This window comes from Empidonax traillii, unplaced genomic scaffold, assembly GCF_003031625.1.
Source record: "Empidonax traillii isolate 1590-97213 ecotype Southwest subspecies unplaced genomic scaffold, ASM303162v1 scaffold245:size1430315, whole genome shotgun sequence".
Classification (NCBI taxonomy): domain Eukaryota; kingdom Metazoa; phylum Chordata; class Aves; order Passeriformes; family Tyrannidae; genus Empidonax; species Empidonax traillii.
Window position 1 is genome coordinate 342,054 of NW_020955438.1, and position 19,376 is coordinate 361,429.

A 19,376-nucleotide genomic window follows, 5' to 3' on the forward strand; every position below is an offset into this window, starting at 1 on the left:
CATTGTAAGAGAAGTGGGATCTGCCCCATGTTGTCATGGCCCATGTAATGTACACCACAGTCTCACTCCATGATGTATATCCATGAAGGGCTGAGCACATTTTCACTGCTTCAAGAGAAGATAAAATGAAAATTTCCAAGCAGTCTTTCTGCAAGTGATGTCCCATAAACAGTTAACAGAGCAGATGCTTCACAACTGCATTTCAACTTACATTAAAATAAAATGCAAATAGCACCCAGCAATCTCCTGTGATTGCCCCAGCATGTAACTGTCCTATCTTGGCTGCTATGACTTAGTATTGCCTTCTTGGAGGAAATATTCTGTATTGGCTTTCTTTTTGGCTGAGACCCCAAACTCATGCATGATCCTACCAGAATTGCTTTCTATCTTGCACAAGAAAAACTAGGGACATTTAAATTGGAAGTTCTTTTTCTGTGTAGATATTTGGACAGCTCACATCTGAATCAAGATTTCAAGCTGTACAAGTAACTTTGCAAGTCATGTCCACCTTATTTCTTCCAGCATCAAAACCAAGAATCTCCTGTCCAAGCACAGTCCCGTAAACAGCAAATGCAGTTTCAGTCTTCCTGATTCCTGTCTCCCACGTGGGAGCCTGAACCCAGCACTCACACATTTGAATCACTTATAGGAAAGGCAGGACCTCACCCACAGAGCAGGGAAACTTCGACATCGCACAAAGCATCTATTGAGAAATAGCAAGGATTCAGGGTAGACTGTTTCTCCGACCAAAACACCACCACCACCAAACCTACCTCTTTGGGTGGATAGAGTTTACATAAATTGCTCACTGCCTTTCAGAATAAAATCAAAGAAATTCAGAATGTCTGCAATATATTTCATTAGTCAGATATAATGCCCTGACACCTTGACCTGTTTCTTACAGTCAGGGCCTCTAATTGCAGTGGATAATCAATATTTCCTGAGCCTAGTGAATAGGATGAGATAATTGCGCAGAAAACCTACATTAACTACATTTGAAAGAGTAAAATCTTCTACCGCTAGTGTTGTGTTCTGAGGTCTGCCACTGACCTTGGGCATCACACTCGAGCCAGAATTTTCAAATCTGCATGTCTGAAGAGAAGCAGAGATTGTCATATTTGGGCATGTAATTAAGCAGCCTAGTTTCCCCAAAAACCCTTTAAAGTGTGTCAAGTGGGAACCTGAACACTGAGATCTCTTAATCACATTAGAAGCATTAACTGCTGCAGTGCCAGTTGGAATCAGAATTTATGAAAATGGTTTGTTCAGAGCTTCTGTTTTGAAAGAGAATCATTCAGCTTGTACTTTTCAGCCTGATAGTCTGAGATCTGGCCTGCTGATGAGACAGCATTTCTAAAACCACATAGGGTTTTATAAATGTTTGGCATTAGGATGCTGAACAGCTGCTTCTGTTAAGAGGGCACTGGTAAGTGAAGTTCCTACTGCCTTCCTGACTGAATGTAGACATTTCTCGTTAGAGAGCCAAATCCATAAGCTGCTGGTCAATCTTAGCCTTCACAATGGTTTCTTCTGAAAAGAGTATCTGTCTGGTTGGGAGCTCTGGTCTCTCAGTGGGAATTTAGCAAGCTATTTCCATCTGTTGCTGCAGGCTGTGTTTCAGAGTATGGGTTCATTTGTGACTCATGTTTCTTTTCTCTCCTTCTTTCCCTCCCCCTTTCTCCCTCTCATCTTCTTTCCTCTGCAGAGGGGGTAAGAATGAGCCAGAACCAGAGCAACCAATCCCTCGAAAGGTGCAGATTCGTTCTCTCCCTTCCTTGGAGGATATTGATCCAGACGTGTTAGATAGCATGCACTCGTTAGGCTGCTTCCGCGACCGAAATAAACTCTTACAGGACTTGTTGTCGGAAGAGTAAGCACTTGCTCAGTCTTCGTATCAGTTGGGTGTCCAGGGACCGGGATGCTAACAAAACTGGGGAGAGGTAGAGAGCGCTGTAACTGGTGTCTCTCTCTGTGAGTGACTGGTAGCAACTTCTCACCCTCTGGCTGCTCATTTGCTGTTGAGGTGTCGGGAGCAAGCACTGAGCCTGTCTTCCTCCGCGGGTCAGAAGCTCACAGCCTGACCAGCAACGAAGACATGGTGCTGTCTTTTCCCTTGCTACCAGACCAGGTCAATTCATTAAAAGATGGGCTGTACAGTCCAGATGGGGAGATATCGTTGCTGTTATGTGTGTTGGATATGCCTTTGTTGGCAAATTTTTATTTATTTGAAGCCTATGCCTAAGAGCTGGTGTATTTCCTGAGGCGTTAAGAGGGACACATAGTAGAAAGAACATTTAGAGGCTCAGACCCATCTTGCTGCCACTATTGGTTTGGACTTCCCATGGACACATTACCTCGTCTGTCCTGTGCCTCTGTTCTGGTGTGTAACATGGGAATCATATTTCCTTTCCTCACTAACTGCTTGTTGGAGACAGCAAGGGTCTCAAACGCTTTGTGGGTTGTGTATCTTGCTGGCAGGTACATGACCTTTTCCAACTTATTTAGAATAACTGTAACTGTTCATTTGATGAAAAGGGTTTCTCTACGTGTTGGCGTTTTTTTCTTTCCAAATTTAAAGATTTGTTTTCTTTTTTTTTTTTTTTTTCCAGGGAAAACCAAGAAAAAATGATTTATTTTCTTCTGCTTGACCGGAAGGAGAGGTATCCTAGTCATGAAGATGAGGATCTTCCTCCTAGAAATGAAATAGGTACTACCTCAGTCACCAAGAATCCATCTCAACTAGTTCCTCTTCACCTTTTTTTTTTTTTTTTAATTACTTTATTTTAATATAAACCCAAAGTCTGTCGTCACTGTTACATTCCCACTGAAGTGGTGTGAGAATCCTCAGCCTGGGGAAGGCATGTCTGTTTCATGGTTAAACTCAAAGGCTTTGTTTCTCAGGACATGTGTGTCTCACAGTGCAGAAACATCCAAGTAGGTCTTGAATGAGACCTTAGAAAGTATGCCATGAACCCACAAGCTGGCTCTACACAAACAGATTCGGTTTAGGAGCAGTATAATCTAGTGGCAGAATTTTCTAGTTACTAATCTATGTGCAATATTGCAGAAATGCTGCTCATGGACTTCAGTTTGTGAGACTGTGTGGCAGTGCATCCCTATGCAGTTACACATGTACACATTCTCTCTTCTGTAAGTGAATACATACACTGTTGAAAATATGAATAATATCATTTAGCTGTTTATAGTACATGAATCAAACTCCCATGTTTTTAAAAAGACTTAGATTTTCAAAGCTTAACGTGCAGTAAGATTATATATCTTGTAAAGCTCTTGTGATACCGCTCTATTTCCATTTATTCATTGGTATTTTAGGGTGCTGCTGATCACCAAGGACTTCACTAATCAACAGGAAAAATGCTTCCCAAGGAGCTAACTATATAAGTGACTCTTGCTGTGCAGAGTGACAAAAGTTTAATAAAGGATTAGTCACTTCTAGCAATGATCTGAAATAGCATTTTTATATAGCAGTGTTGTGATTTTCAGGTATTGTATTTCAGCACTTTGAAGACTAGAAATAAAGTGCTCTTTTTTTTCCTTAGAAAGCCTGGAATCTTACAATCCTACAGGGCAATGCTATATTACACTGTAAATTTGTTAATGCTCCATTAAATTATTACCTTATCCAAGTTCCAGGCTCCAGGCCCTATAATTTTGCAGGGGAATCTCTTCTGTGGGAGAGGAGATGAAAGTTCTTAGTTAACACAGCAATTTTTAAGCTCCTACCTCTATGGAGCTACAGAGAGCATGTTAGCGGAAATCCTGACGAAGATGGGTGGATGTGCCAGCTGCAGGTCCTGTGGTCAAAAGCCCCTTGCTCAGTGCAGTTTGTCATCTAGCACTTTACTAATCAGCTTTTGACTCAAACAGATTATCCTGTCGTGTAAGGACAGCATCATCTTGTTTTAGAAATGCTTTTGTCATAAGAAAAGAAGCAAGGTGACTCTAGAATCTCCATATCCAGCATGTAAGGGAATACGTAGCTATGCCCTAAATACATCATATATCTCTCTTCCACATGCCAAAGTATTTTCATGGTTTGAACTACTATGTTCCACTCTTTTGTATGAGGAGTGAAAATGTTTCCTAAGAGGGAAACACTACTCTGTATGTATCATAGTGCCTCACCAGCACATTTAAGCATTATTCTTTGAGTGTTTGTAGATTGTATTTCTTCTTCCACAGGGGGTTTCCGCATCCTCTGTTCCCAGCAGTATCTCTGAGAACATGGGGCAAGGTTTAATTAGGAGCAGTCATGTGTCTGATTAATATCTCATCATTAGCCATTAGCAATGGCCTTGCACAACCAAAGAAAAGCAGAGAAAAAGTAACAGATTTAATAATAGCAGCTTGAAGAAATCATGTTCATGAGAGTTGTGCATTGTCCGAGCTCTTGCCAAAAAACAACAAAGCATTTGAGAGTATTTTGCTTTTTTCCTATTTCTTGGCATATTAGGTCTCAGAAAGAATGGATCCAGGTGAAAATATGGCCAGCTCAGGCTTGACCTCTCTTCTGGTGTCCTCTTCGGCTGTTTCAGCTGTATTAAGTTTTTTCAAAGGGCCAGGGAAGGGTCACTTCCAACATTTTTCAAGTACAACTCCATTTTCTTTACTTGAAGACATAGGAATGAGAAACTTCTCAGTAAAACAAATGAATGTCACCTAATGTCTCCTTGAGGAAAAGGCTTTTGTGGGTTGAAGTTTCTTAATAAACCAGAGAACAAGAGATTAGGCCAGAAGCGATATATAGAATATAGGTGCCTTGTCCAAACTCAGAAGATGAACCTTTATTTCCCACCTTCTGTGAGATGGTGGATTTATAATTGGATCATTATCCATATGATTCTGTATTCTTCTGTAAAAATCCTTAGGAATGGCTTCACTTTTCTGATGAGAAATAAACTACAACCTCAGTGCTATCACAGATCTTGACTACAGCTTGATGTTTTTTCACCACGTGGAACATTTCCAGAGAGTCAAGAAGAAAAGGGCAAATACTTGAGGTTTTCCTATTTTTAATTTCTGTACTTCTGAAAAATCTTCTGCTGCTTTTGTATGACACCACTTTAGTCATTATGGCAGGATGGCTGTCTATTTAACTATTTCTTTAGTGTCTTTCGACTTGACAGTGATGATGCCCTGTCATTTCTTAATCAGACCCTTCTAAAAAGTATTTACAATACTTGCTACTCTCAACTATGTATGGTGTAGGATTGTAGCAAATTTTAAAGAGGCTTCAAATACCTTTATTAAAAGCTCAATTCATGCAAGTTTCTGGATATATTTTCCATCCAACTTTTGTGAATTGCTGTTCCTGAATTTATAGGTGTGTTTCACCATCTGCTCTTTCTGCTTACTCTCTCTTTTATAGTTCAAAGTATAGATTGGAAATCAATATCTTCCAGCATCTTAAGAAGCAATGACTGATATAAAAGAAACATTTAGCTTGTTAGTGATATCCTTCTCCTCCTTAATTGTTCTGTTGATTCCCTCATGGTCCCTCTGGCTAATGTCCTTCTCTTGAGCTTTCTCTCTCTCAGATGGCTATACAAAACACCATCATTAGTCTTCAGCTAATGCCTCTTCAAATTTCTTCTTCACTGTCTTTTAAAGTCCACCTTCTGTTTGGCCTGTCACTTTTGTAAGTGTCACTCAGCTGAATTTCCATTTGCTAAAGTCTTCTGTTTTGAACATGCTTGGATCAAATTGCCTTTTAAAATACACATTCATAAAATGTTTTTCATGCCTTGTTAACTAATATCGATGCAGTTTGAACTTATCCATCTCCAGTCTTTTGACACTAGATGCTTTTTTCATCTGGCTTCTTCCTCCTTTCTTTTACCCTGCACTCTTTTACCTTCCTTTCTAATGTCTGAATCTCACTGCAAAACTTGTATCGATTTTGTGTTATATATACTCCTAACATGTGTGCTACTCAGCTCTAGTCACACTCCTGGTACCAGCAGTGTTCTGTGGCATGAATTCTTATACTTTCAATTTGCTCGAAGAAGCAAGAGTTTGAAATATCTAAACCTTGCCCCAGCATGCTTTTGACCACTTACACGTGTGCTGAAGTCGCACAGTATAAATGTTTTATTTGGTTTATTTCCCTTTGCTTTTTTGTCAACTTTATGCACTCTTTATTTTTCCTATCTAGAGTTCATTGCCCCTACCATTTTCTGCTATCTCTTTATTACTGGAGCTATTTTGAAATTGAGTGAGATACAACTATACTTTTTTCTCAATTATTTTTTAACAGGAACATTATTACTGCTAATACAAAGAATGCTTGGTTTATACAGTAATGGGGTCAGTTGTTATCACTAACCCATTTGCATTTGAGCCATCTTTGCTTATGCTTATTGTTTCAAGAATAAGCTCTGCCTTAAAGAGATCTTGTTCTAAAAACATGACATGATAGAAAGAAGAAACAAGCAGATGGGAGATGTGTGAGGAGAGCAGGATAATAAGAACTAGGCAGTAGAGGTAGAATTGTCAAATATTGTATTTCTGATTTTGCAAAGAAATCTTGGCAGAAGAAGCACCCTTAAGGGCTGGCCACTGTGAGCTTCCTTCTAACAGTGGGAGTGAAGGTTCCCTTCTTTTACAGGTGGTCACTCTCTACTAAAATTAAAGATGTGTCTATAAGTAGAGGCAGGGAACTTAAATAACCCAAGCAAAAAAAAAGAGAAAATCCTTCTGTATTTTTTTCTGCCTTGCTCCTTCTTACTCTTTTGATGCCATGAGAGGTGTTAGTAATAAAACATCTCAGCAGGTCTGCATTTGGTTCCCTGCTTCACCATGGAGGTGTATGTTGTTTGGCAAGTCACCTTCTGCAATGCATTTTGATATCTAAAGACTTTTCAGAATAATTTAAGTGCTCCTCAGAGCCTCAGTAAATGTTTGTCAAAATCTTTAGGAATGATGCCTTTAAATCTCTCATTCTTATACTTCAGTTTTCACTGCACAAAGCTAAAGTAGCACTTTGATACCTCACAGAATTGTTACACAATAAAAGCTGTAAAGCATTTTGGTTCCTATAGTAGTAAAAGCTGTATGATAAGCTCTGAGAGAAATTTTAGTGGTTCTCATTGAAGATTCATCTCAGGTAGACAAGAATGTTTAATTTGCGATGCTGAAGAAGGAAAAATATAAATCACTGGGAAAAACCTGAAATCTAATCTTAAAGATGCAAAAAAAGGATATGTTTTCAGAACAGAATGCAATTCTGAGTTCAGAGTGTACTCATGTCCTTGTGTCACATTTAATCTAGCTAGCAGGAACATTGAAGGCAAGCTCTAGCAACCTGAATGCATACACAGGATCCCTAGATGGCTCAAGCTCTGGCTAACAGCTTGTGCTATAGTGCATTCTGTCGTCTTATATCATCTTGTTATTACTGTTATCAGCTTTGTAAGCTAATTTCTGCAAGCTATGGTATAGTTGTGCCTTTATGTTACAGTGCTCATACATTCAGGGCAGTGGCAGTGCTCCTTCTCTCTGTAGATAGAGTGCAACTTAGGTCTTAATGCCTGCAAGTTTGGAAGAAGGGAGAGACTGCAAATCTTCATCTCCCTCATAAAGATATCTGTCACTGTAGAGGAGGTGCAAGAGTGAAATTGTTGAGAGAGGATTTAACCAACCTGTGTGAGGTAAGTCACAGTTAAATTCAGCTGACAGCGTTTTCTTTTCATAAAGATCCCCCCAGGAAGCGTGTGGACTCCCCAATGCTGAACAGGCATGGGAAGCGGCGGCCGGAAAGGAAGTCGATGGAGGTCCTCAGTGTGACAGATGGCGGCTCCCCAGTCCCTGCTCGCAGAGCTATTGAAATGGCACAACATGGACAGAGGTGGGTCTCTGCTTTACTCAGGAGTGCTGCCTGTCTGGGTTTGCTTCCCCCCCCGCCCCCCTTTATGTTATACATACAAAGAAGCTGTGGAGCTTTTCTGTTCGCACCGGCACTCATTACAACTTCCAAGCACATTTGCAACATGGTCTGGCAGCCAGCTGCGCTTGTGCACACAGGACCAGGAGTCCTGCCAGGGGCCCGAGGGTTCTGTTTGCTTGCAGCTATTCCTCAGGAAACCACCATGTCCTCTGGGCAAGATTCATCTCACCTCTTTTTAATTGTGGATGGAGAACATAGGCATTCAGTCTAAGCTTGCAGTACGAGCTGATTAGGCAGTGGGGACAGATGAGGGCTTTGGAAGGTCTTAGATACATATGTCCTGTCAAACAGGATAAATTACTCTCTGCCTGTTCTTCTCTGTCTCCATAGCCTACAATAGGAATCTAGGTAACTATCTTTGATTAGGTTCCTAGCTTTTGGGCACCTGAAGTTAAATGAGATGAACCCCACCCTCCATGTCATCAAAACAGCTTGAATCTGAAAAACCCTGTCCAGACATCTGCAAATGCCTCTAAAATGTGCTGTCAGAGCCAGCATGCACCTGACCCACATAAATTACCACATGCCTGCAAAGTGATGGAATATATATAATTTTACCTGTTTTCTATCAAAGAAAGTGTCAGTCTTACAGGGAAACAGCAGAGGAAAATGGTGTCTCCTTAAAGCAAGTTCTGGGAGAGTAAGTGAACTGTAGAAATTCACTTACATGAACCTTGGACCTTGCTTCCCCAGTCCCTATGACTAGCCTAAGAGAAGTACATGCATTTGTTTTCACACTTGCATGAATCAATCAATACAGAAGAACACTTTACATATATGGATCATGATGATGATGCTGTAACTTCTATTTCAGCTTTGACATGCCTTTTTTTTTCATTCATCTCCTAAGATCTGCTCAAAAAGACCCTGTTGTGCCCAGAAGCCCCCTTTGCTGACTGAGAACTGGGTGAAGAACATGAAGTAATTTCATAGATATTGCAGAGGCCCCTAGGATTGCTGAAAAGTTTTGCTGGCAAATGTTACAGTTCTATCTACAGTGACAATAAAGCAGTGATTTCCAGAACCTGCTAGGACTTATTTCAGACTGGATATGTGGCCTTGAGATACACTGCCACAAAGATTTTTCATTGTAGTGTAGGTTGGAAAGCTGTCTTGAATATGTGATTGCCTTTGGTATGAGGTCTGGGGGAAGGAAGTGTTCAGGACAGGGTGTGCTCTGTGTTCCTCATAGGCCTCAAAGTAGTAAGGGTGAACACAACACTGACTCCTTGTTCAGCCTGCAGCGTTTAATCTGGTACCCGGTAGATGTGTGGGTCAGGAAGCTACCAGAGCCAGACAGAGGCAAATCACTTTTCCCCACCCCAAGGATGCCTGTGAGTTGCAGTATTCTGCATCTGTTTACAGGAGGTGTCCAACAGGATGGAACAAACAGGGGCTATTGGATTTATCACAAACTTTTCTGAGAGCTGAAACCTTTTCTTCCAGCTTTCTCTCAGCTTTGACTTTGGATTCAAAAGCCTGAAGAGGCAAAGCTGTGTCTTGCAGTCCAGAGTATTTCTTTTACTTTTATATGTCTCTCTCAATTCTTCACATGAGGAAACAATTGAAGTCAAAAGGTCTGGGCTGAGTTCAGAGCAGAGGCATATCCAGGCTACAACTCAATAAAGAAAGGCTGTGGCTTAAGGAGGAAGCAAAACCTGCCAGGCACAAAGAGATATGGGGCAGTGCATACCACAACTCAGGAATGGACATAAAGGTGTGATTAAGGATGGAAAAAGGGGTGTAATAACACCATGATGGATGATGATGGGCATGGTAGTGCTTGTTTTTGAAGGGGTTAAAGGGACGATGTTATTTTACTCCACGTGTGAGCTTCCATAATTCATACCATCCACATGCACAGATGACAACAGCACATTTTGTGTCGCTGGCAGCACAGTCTTTTATAACATGAACTGGCTTCATTAGCGAACACCACTGCATGGGGATTGTCTCGGGACGATGCATTGCTGATGGGGCACCATCTGTCAGAACAGTCAGTAATAAAATGACAAGTGCCTGCCACCACGAATGGGGATTTTTAATGGCTAGTCTCATACTATATTCCGTGAAGTGACCCACTGACAATGGATTTTGCAGCAGGAGGGTTTAGATCCCAGAGGTGGATGCTTTTTTAAGATGATTTGGTCTCAAGAGATGACTATTCAGTGCTTTTATCCTACAGTATTAGGAAGGTGGACTATGGAAACAGGTCTCCTGTTTAGACACAGATGACTTGTGTAAACATCCAGAGACAAAGAGCCATTGCTTCTTTCTTGAGCTGGCAAAGATACACATCTAACTCGTGGGCAAAACACACCCAAGTGTCTTCTGTCCTACTGTCCTCTTTCCCAGTAGTAAACAGATGTTTGCTTGCATAGAGAGGATTTATGGTATAACCTGTGGTTTACATGCCTGTGTGATGAACTGTGCTTTTGGTAATCATATGGGGGCCCTACAAGGGTCTGGTCTTGGCTTGTTTAGGGCATACCTTTCCACTGAAATTTGGCAGCCTTCAACTCCACAGGCTGAGAAAGTATTAAGTGAAAAACATAGTCCTTCAGTGACTTAGGTTTGAATAATGGACGAGGGGAACTCAGCACAAAGGCTACTTGTTGAGCTTGCGGGCTCCTCGAAATGCTTGTGCTGACCTCTCCAAGTGTTTTCCATTGGGTCTTTCTATATGGCAAAGTTAGTATGCACAAACTTTAGCCGCTCTAAAACTGGTGACTAAGTTTTGTTAATTCTTGGATTTCCCTGCTAGTTGGCAACTAAATGGCTTCGTAATTCTATCTTAATTGCTTCTGCTGTTCTGGTGTCCCCACCTTTCAGACTATCTGGTATTTCATTGAAATGTCAAAAGAGGTGGTTTCTGAGCTTAGCGTAACACCAGCTAATTTGTCCCTTGTGCTAAAATCACACAGACTAGGAAGAATTCCATGGGAGCTAGAATCTGTTGGAGATATGCCAGAAATTTTCAGCTGTGAGAGTCCAAAAACCATTCTAAAATGGGCTTCATTAACTATTCATTTTCTTCTAGTTGTTGAAGTGGAGAGCTTGCATGAAAGATCAGCTAACATTAGGAAGCAGTGTTCTGTGTAACAGTGAAGCAGATTACCAGTGAAACATATTGCAGAGAGCTGCCCTTTTAATAAAGCACAGGGAATTTTGCTTCTAAGCTGCAGGGATTCAGACCCAATATGAAGAAGGGCATTTCTCTGTACACTGAGTACAGGAAAGAGAGTTGGGAGTTAAGTGGTAATGGACCCTACAAATTAGAATACAAAATGTATTACCATTCCTCTAAGAGGCTCTATGGCCTGATTTTAACCTTTTCCCAGATTGTGCTTAGTTTTGAGGTCTTCTAGAAAAGTTTTGAGTAATGAGTGCTTTACAATTTATGCCTTCAGGCATGTTCTGTTTTCCCTGGACAATGTGACAAAGTAGATGGTACCTGGGTTTTAAATTGGATAAAGGAGAGCAAGGTTTACAAGTATGCATTGGGGAAGTCATCTCAGACCTCAGAAGTCAGGAGAAGATAATGAACTTCAGCACTGTGTAGGTGTGAGCCGTAGCTGTAAAGTAAAAGAAAGATATTTCAGAGCATTGCTTAAAAGGGGGAGGATGGGTTGGGGGGCTGGGTGTCCAGCATTGCTTCAGGTGACTCTCTTTTATAAAAATGTCCACAGTAGTAACTCTTTTTTCTCGCTTTGTTCCTGCCATAGTAAAACAATGTTCAGTAAAAGCCTGGATATCTCTGAAGCCAATCCCAAATTCAACAAAGAAGAAAGGTATAAACACTGACAATATGTTCCTCTCCTTTACCTCACTGCTGAGACCTTAAAGATGCAGTACTTACCTTCTCCGTGTGGGGACAGAGCTGTTCTATTCTCTCTTAGAGAGAAGCAAAAAGAGTGGTTTTTTACAGCCCCACACCACGCATGTTTTTGTGTAGTGCCATTCCTTTGAGGCTATCCCCGATGCAGCCTGGGACTGTACCAATGATTTCCCCACAAAAATTTCATCCTACTGCTATTTCTGGTTCAGTTCTGCTGTGAATGAGGATACCCAGGGTAAAAGATGTATTTGTAAAAGACTTCCTTGGGAAGGATTGGAATATAAAACACCAGGAAAGCCCAGAGAGCTCCACTCCCAGCATTAGAAACAGCAGCGTAACTGAGTCAGTGACAGCAATGGTAGGAAACCGGAAATTCAGTCTGACAGAGCAAAATATTAAGTAGCTATAGGTAAGAGACAAACTCCTTAAGACTACCCAGAGGACACAAGAGGAAAGTATGATTGAAGATAAGACTTTTTGGAGGATGATTCTAATCTAACTGTTCAAGTGACAGATGGTGAAGAATAACAAAAAGGGTTGCTCCCAACTGTGAATAGAGGCACAAAGGAAGACAAACAGGCCACCAAATTTAGGGAGTTTAAGTGGACTTGTGTGGACTCCATGAACACAAAAAAAAGTTTAGACTTTTGGGAAGGTTTTTAGTGGACATATTATTTCTAAAATTGTGGTCTCAGAGGAAGAGAATTTTTCTCTGTGTTGAAAGCTGGCATGCCAATGGATAACTCCTCATCAAAATATACTCCTTATACATTTTTGACAAAGGTTAGGAGTGTGACATATGATTCAAAAAGGGAGAAGCAATGGCTTCCTTAAAGGAACCTATGAACTTGGCAAACCATTCTTCTTTCCATTTCCCCTTTTCATAGAAATCTTTCTGTTTAAAGATAAGTATGGCCTTTAAGCCCCAGGAGACTTACTTGCAGGATGTGTGAGGGACAGCCCCTGTTTTGGCCTTTTGCAGGCTGAGACAGTCTTTTGTAGGCAGTGTTTCAAGTCCTGAACCTGCCACAGTGTAGAACATCATGCATCTGCAGGAGAGACTGTGCCTCATGTGGTGTGTAAAGCACCCTATTTAAGATGCCAAAATACCAACAAGCATTGGACCTGAACTACTGGCAACCTCTTAGTTCCACAGCCATGAAGCAGTATTGGTTATACAGCCTATAGTGCCTGGGCTTTCCTGGATTGTTAACATAGACATGGAAATTCCTGTTCCTTTCTCTGATTTCCCCTATATGTAAGTTCGGTTCTTGAACATGTGGAACTTCTTGCCTTAAAAGTTAGTCCAAATAAGAGGTTTTTCACAGTAATTGGAAGTCAGGTCCAGTAAGAGAAATGCAGAAATTTTATCTGCTACAAGAGAGGGGTCTTTCAGCAGATGTTCCTACCATCATTCCTTGTCCCTCTGTCCATCTCTGGCAGCTGCTGCGGCTGTGTTGAAGCAGAGGAAATGACCCTTCAGTAATTTCAGGGGGAATTTGTTAAATCCACATAGGCATTTCATGCTCCCTCTCAGAGGTGGTATTTTTCAGACAACAGGAGGAGAAGGTTAGAGCACTGCACAAGGATCACCCAAGGTCCTGCTCATTCAAGGACCAGGCTGATTTTTTGAGGATCACATTTGCTGTGATCTTCCCTCCCACCTACTTCTGAGAGTTAAAATGAAGGACCTCAGTGGTGGGAAGAACCTGGATTCTAGATCTGCACACAACCACGTGAAAAGAAGGGATTGGCAGCAAAGTGAACCCCAGCAAAGTAGGGTCAGATAATCAGGGTGGCCATTAAATTTTTGTCCAGTGCTTAATTGTCCAATTTTATGATATCTTTTTTAAAGGAATACTGCATCTTTAAGGGTCCCTTCCCTCTAGATGCACATGGTTGTCTTAGTAGCTGAGGCCACTGTCCCTTTCTTTTTCTTTTTCTTTCTTTCTGACTTTTTTTCACCCCCTTTCAGTGCTTCTCTTCTTCTGTATCTGGGTTGCTGCAGCTCCGTAGTTCACTTGCTTCAATATTATAGGGAATGCACATGTCTGCGCTTCTGGGTCTATTGTGTCCTGGGATTGTTCATTTTTTTTAAACCTCATTTCCCTTTTCCTTTACCCTATTGTCAATTTGCTTTCCATTCTCTTTGTTAACTTCTTCAGTGCCTTCCCGGTTGGGAAAATGACTTGAAAGAAACATTATTGAACCTTCTTGCACCCACTCTATTTACATTTTATTATTCTGCATGTATGAATACGGGTGTATTTTCTGTGTAAATATACACACAGGTTCCAGTATACAATGGGTGTCAATTTGCTCTTCTCAGTTACATCACTGTAGATAGATTTGTACAGGTACAATTCAGGACAGCATTTGTCCCTAAATATGTGCATATTTGTATATATATGAATTATATCTTACCCAAATTTACACTCCAGACTGAAATATAAATGGAGTGTCACTCAGAGATGAAAAAGAACTTACTGTAATGCTTCTTTCCACTTCTCTATCAATGCGTAGCACTACAGCTTTTTTGTCCTATTCTAACTAAGTTTTCATTTCAACTGTTCTCAAAACTGCCTTGGTTGCCCAGCCCAGCACTTGCAATGTTGATGTAACTGGAGGCATGGCTAGTTGCACTGAGCAGTAAACTGTGAAATCTACTGGGCATATATTAAATTTGGCATTTCTGTTGGAGTCTGTCTTGTGGAGAATGGATTTTCCTCACCCAGCCAGAGGTAGCTCTGGCAGCTTGGGAGCCTGTTATTAAAAATGGAGAGAATGAGAGAGAGAAAATGACAGAGAGGAAAAAAAGCATTGCATCCAACTTGAAAATAATTTGGCTTAATAACACCAAACTGTTTTTTTTATTTCTAATCTAATCTTTGTTAATGTGAAAAGGTGGTGACGCTTTCCTGAAACTGCTTATCTGCACCCCTGAAAACTTAATAACCTGACTATTCTTTTCCATTTTGAATGTGTTGGTTACTAGTTAAAAATTAAGAATACTGACATTTTCAATTGTCATTAGCCTTCAAAGTCAACATGCCAGAGATTCAGTCTGCTTTTAGAACTGCTTTTTCAGACTCTTTTCAGTGCAGCATTGATTTATTCTGCATTCACATTTGAAAGATTTCCTTTGCAACCCATAAGGCCCAGAGACTGAATTTATTTTAAATGAAAAATGAGATGGAGCACAAGATGGCATCCACAGAGATAAGTGCTGGGTTGCTGAGCTGGTATGTTCTAGCTGATGTGAATTCCTGACTATAAGACCATCATGACTAATAAGGCAATATCAAAGCAGATTCACAGCTTGAGCTACAATCTTGTACCCTGGGCTCCCGGGCTGGCTCAGAAATGCATGCTTTAGTAACCAATACGTTTCACAGTTCATTCATGGCAAAAAAAAAAGTACTTCTTACCAGGCCAGCTTGGGGGACAGAGGGACACTGCACTGAGCAAACTAGGGACAAAAAACCCCAATTTTCTTGATAACAGTGTGATGTAACTGTGCCTTTTGTAAGAGGCAGAAAAGAAATGCAGCATGAAGTATGAACCCCATTGCTCTGCTGACTACTTTAATTGGGATTTGGCTGGGAATTTTTTTTACAGCCTTAGCATGTCCCTCTCCATATTCCTCAGTGCCAAAGTTGGATGGGTCTGCAATATTGTGAGTGGGACAAAAGTTAATTTCTGGTAAATGAAACTGTCCCCCTAGTGTTCCTGGTCTCTGAAGACATAGGCACCAGTGGCAATAACTATGACCGTTCAGTTCTCCGAACAGTATTTCACTCTGCTTTTCCTACTCTTCTCTCCACCTGCCTCCACACCCCTCTCTCTTTCTTTCTCTCTCTCCCTCTCTCTTCATTTTTCCTTTCCGAGGATGGCGAGTGCTGATCCGTTGGGGTAAGCTCTAGTTTTGGATTATTCCTGTTGCGGGACCTGTTGTATCTTGTAGAGAGAACTTTTCATTTGCAGTTTACAAATACAATATAGGCTCAGACTCTTCAGTGAATGAGGCTTTACAGCAGGGAGAGAGAGAGAGAGAGATGTGGGAAGAAGCATTTTTGGTGCTTTTGTGTGTGTTTATGAGCTTTCATGTTGTACTCAGGCTCCATATAATTTACTTTTGGATTCTTTTTTGTTCTCTTATTTTTCCCTCTGTTTCAATGTCTGTGGATACAGAAAACTATCCTCAGACACTATGCAGGTACCAGGATACCTTCTGAGAATGAACCTCCCTTCTCTGTTTAGCACTTTTGTATCTGTTTGTTATCCTCCATTTAATTTTAATCCTAATTTATCCATTTTTCTTCTTTTTTTTTCTTTTTTTTTTTTTAAATGAAACTGAATCCCATCCATATTATTAAAAAAATGCTGGGTATTCCCTCTCTTTTTAGAATGTTTTCTTAAGAGGTGAACAGATGGCCCTAGAGAAAGCTATATCTTCAAAGCTCTTTATTTTCAATAAAGACAATATAGGTACAACTAAGAATGCAATCACACTTCAAATTAAAATTCCATTTATAAATACTTAGGAGAAGGAGAATATTATATTAATAAATGATTTAATAAAACCATTGTAGTATCATTACAGACTATACTAAAAGCTTCTTGAGAGGGTACATATTGAGAAAGCTAATTAACACCAGTAACATGTGCTTCTCATGTTTGTAGCGTGTTTTACTATTTATTAATTCTTTCTAAACCGTTTATAAATGGAACTCTAGTGTAAGTGGCCAATTAAGGAGGGTGGTGCTGTTCAGCATCACCCTCTGTACATGCTGAAAGGACAAAGAGGTGTGTTACCAACACCTGCGCTCCTTTCTCTGTACTCTTTGCAAGGCTTCATCTTACAAGCAGTTATTACCATGAGCAGACCTTCTGACTTAAGCACAAGTATTCCCAGTAAGAGCTGTTACAGTATTATTTGCACATTTGGGATTGTAAGACAGTGAAACAACAGAAGTATTCTATTCATATTCCCTAAATCAGAGAGTAAGGAAGCACAGTTTGTATCTTTTAGACTCCCACGAGTAATAGTGATGAAATTTAATACACCTATTGCATATTAATTCAGGTCAATTTCAGGGGTTTCATACCCTGAAATTCAGTTTAGTTTTTTGGGGGGTTTGAGTGAGCAAGGAAAGAGGAGTATCAAATTCCACCCAATTTACACTTGAAGCAAATTAGGGGGTGGCTGGATATTTTTTGAAATGAGTTTCAAAACTACACATGGAAACCAATTCAAAATTTCTAAGGCATTTCACCCAGGGACACAAGTCTGATGCATTACTGCATGCTGCATGCATGCTGCAGGCTCCCCTTCTTGGAAGCATGGCTCCAGCTTGACCAGCTAAGAGGCTGTATTCAGCATCCTGGTAAAACTGTGCTATGAAAGCAAGTTCTGCTGGGACTGCAACAAGGCACCAAACTCCCCTTTGATTGCAAGAAAAAATTCTGTGAAACGGTTATTCGAAGAAAAAACAAATAATGAGTCCGACCTAAATGTGGCTGTGAAGCCTTTATGCTCTGTTGGTGTGTACGAGCAGATGCACTGCTTAAAGCACTTGAAAACTAATCTGAGAGAAAGGCTACGTAGAGATGCTCTGTACATGTGCTATATGTATAGTATGGTTACCAGGTCAGCTGCGCTTTTCTGTCTGTTCTGTGTTTCTCTCCGTCTACACCTCAGCAGTGTCAGGCTTCAGCCCTTCACTTCTTACTGCTCCCAAGAAATTCTGCGGTTCTCTGAAACCAGCTGGAAACTGGATTCCAGCCCCTCGGTTTCACCAGCAAGAGAACACTGCTCTGACATGAATTGGGCCTAGCACAGCTTACTCTTTGACAGCAGCTGGCTAAAATGAGTTAAAAAATGCTTTAAAACTAAGGACCTTTTACCTTTGATGCTTTGAAGTATCAAATAGATTGAATAAGGTATAAAATCATCACAGCTACAAACTACAGCTCACACGTGCACATTTTGTTTCAGTCCTTTGCCTCTCTCTTTCATAGCTCAGACATCTCCAGATTATCGTCAGTCTGCAGAATGAGAGGAACAGCCTGCAATGGTCTCAGTGTCCACCTTATGTTTATAGTGCCCTCTGCATCTTCGCCCTCCTAAGCTTGGGTCTAGCTTCTTGATGGTTTTTCTTTAATCCCTCCCTCCAGGCTTGGAAAAACAACTGTGTCACTTGCTCCCAGGGAAGGGACTAAAGAGTTTCTCCTTGCGTCTCTAAATGTGGCAATTGTGTCTGAAGGAATGCTCTTTATCTGAGCAATTGCACTGACTCTTCTGCTTATATTTTCAACAATGTTTTGATGACTTCCATTGAGTTAGTGTGCAGGCATACGGCAATGCAAAACACAGAACAAAATGAGTCATTCAAAATGTTCATAGTTTCCTGGATTGTTGCATTTACTATTAAGTTATTGGAATAATTACAAATTTAATACATCCAATAACATTTAATGCCTCTAAAGACTCTTAGGAGGTTATTCACTAACAGATACTTCCCACTGAATAAATTCAGTTCATAGCCATGGAGATAAGGTAATGTCATATTTTTTTCCTCTTTCTACACGTAAGACATGAGAGTCTGCCTTACTAATGTGCTGCTAGTAGAGCCTCAGACTTTCATTTTCTCATGAGAGGGATAAAAATTTAAATTTTCTGTTCTTTCACTACAGCATTTCAGCATAATGCAACATTTTCATTACTTTCTTTTGGCCCTGTCCCAGTTCTGTCCACCTGACTCTGAGATACAGGAGCAGTGCATGTGGTTGGTTTTTTTACAAACTGAATTATAGCATTGCTGAGCCAAGGTGATCTTGATGAGAGGGACAAATCTGTCATTTTTGCCTGTTAGCATTTTTGTACTGGAATATTGAACCACATGGTAGGCCAGGGTACTGAGTTTTCATAGCCAGCTTGGAAACTGTGTCCCATTTATAAAGGTACGTTATGGGAGATTTGATAAATTGAAAAAGTGGCAAGGAAGATCTCTTCAGTCTGAGTGTCATATCCCATAGCAGCACTTTCTGGTAAGGGAGGAGAAGTTTTGAAAACGTACAGCTCTCTTTGCACCCCAACATTTAAAATTAACAGAGGTTTCTTTAAAATCTTTTGATTGCTCCTATATACAATATCCAGTGTGGACAAACTGAAACTTGATATAGGGCCTACTTTACTTCTTACTTATTTTGCATATAAATCAGCAGCAGAAATAAAGCTTATTCAATAGCAGTCATATGGATACTGAATGCATTTCCAAGAGGATTTCATACTAACTCTCTCTTATGTCCCTGCCTCAGACTCCTAGGCTGGATGAAAACACAGTACACAACAACTATTTTTCAAATATTGCTTCCAATAAGGAACTGGGAAATGGGAGGTGGGGGCTGCTATATTTTGCCCTCCATGTGTGTGATCATTTTTGTTAAAAAAAAAATAGGAGACAGTAGGGTTGGGAAGGGAGAATTCAGGACTGTTGGAAACACCTGATTGCAAAAAGAAATTGGAGATTGGAACTTTTAATCAAGTATCCTGACACTCAGGTAAGCGTC

At 40.5% G+C, this 19,376-nt stretch overlaps 1 protein-coding gene across 11 annotated transcripts in view; it reads left to right on the plus strand.

The window, feature by feature from the left end:
• BRSK2 (BR serine/threonine kinase 2) overlaps window positions 1–19,376 on the plus strand; it is a 318,125-nt gene that overhangs the window by 259,037 nt on the left and 39,712 nt on the right. For 6 of the 11 annotated variants that reach the window (XM_027888707.1, XM_027888706.1, XM_027888709.1 and 3 more), the window contains exons 10-14: window positions 1,706–1,870; window positions 2,610–2,707; window positions 7,717–7,867; window positions 11,692–11,757; window positions 15,693–15,716. In XM_027888707.1, the coding sequence (XP_027744508.1) occupies window positions 1,706–1,870; window positions 2,610–2,707; window positions 7,717–7,867; window positions 11,692–11,757; window positions 15,693–15,716 (504 nt within the window). The remainder of the gene's footprint in view (window positions 1–1,705; window positions 1,871–2,609; window positions 2,708–7,716; window positions 7,868–11,691; window positions 11,758–15,692; window positions 15,717–19,376) is intronic. The other 5 variants (XM_027888703.1, XM_027888708.1, XM_027888712.1 and 2 more) reach the window with 2 other exon arrangements.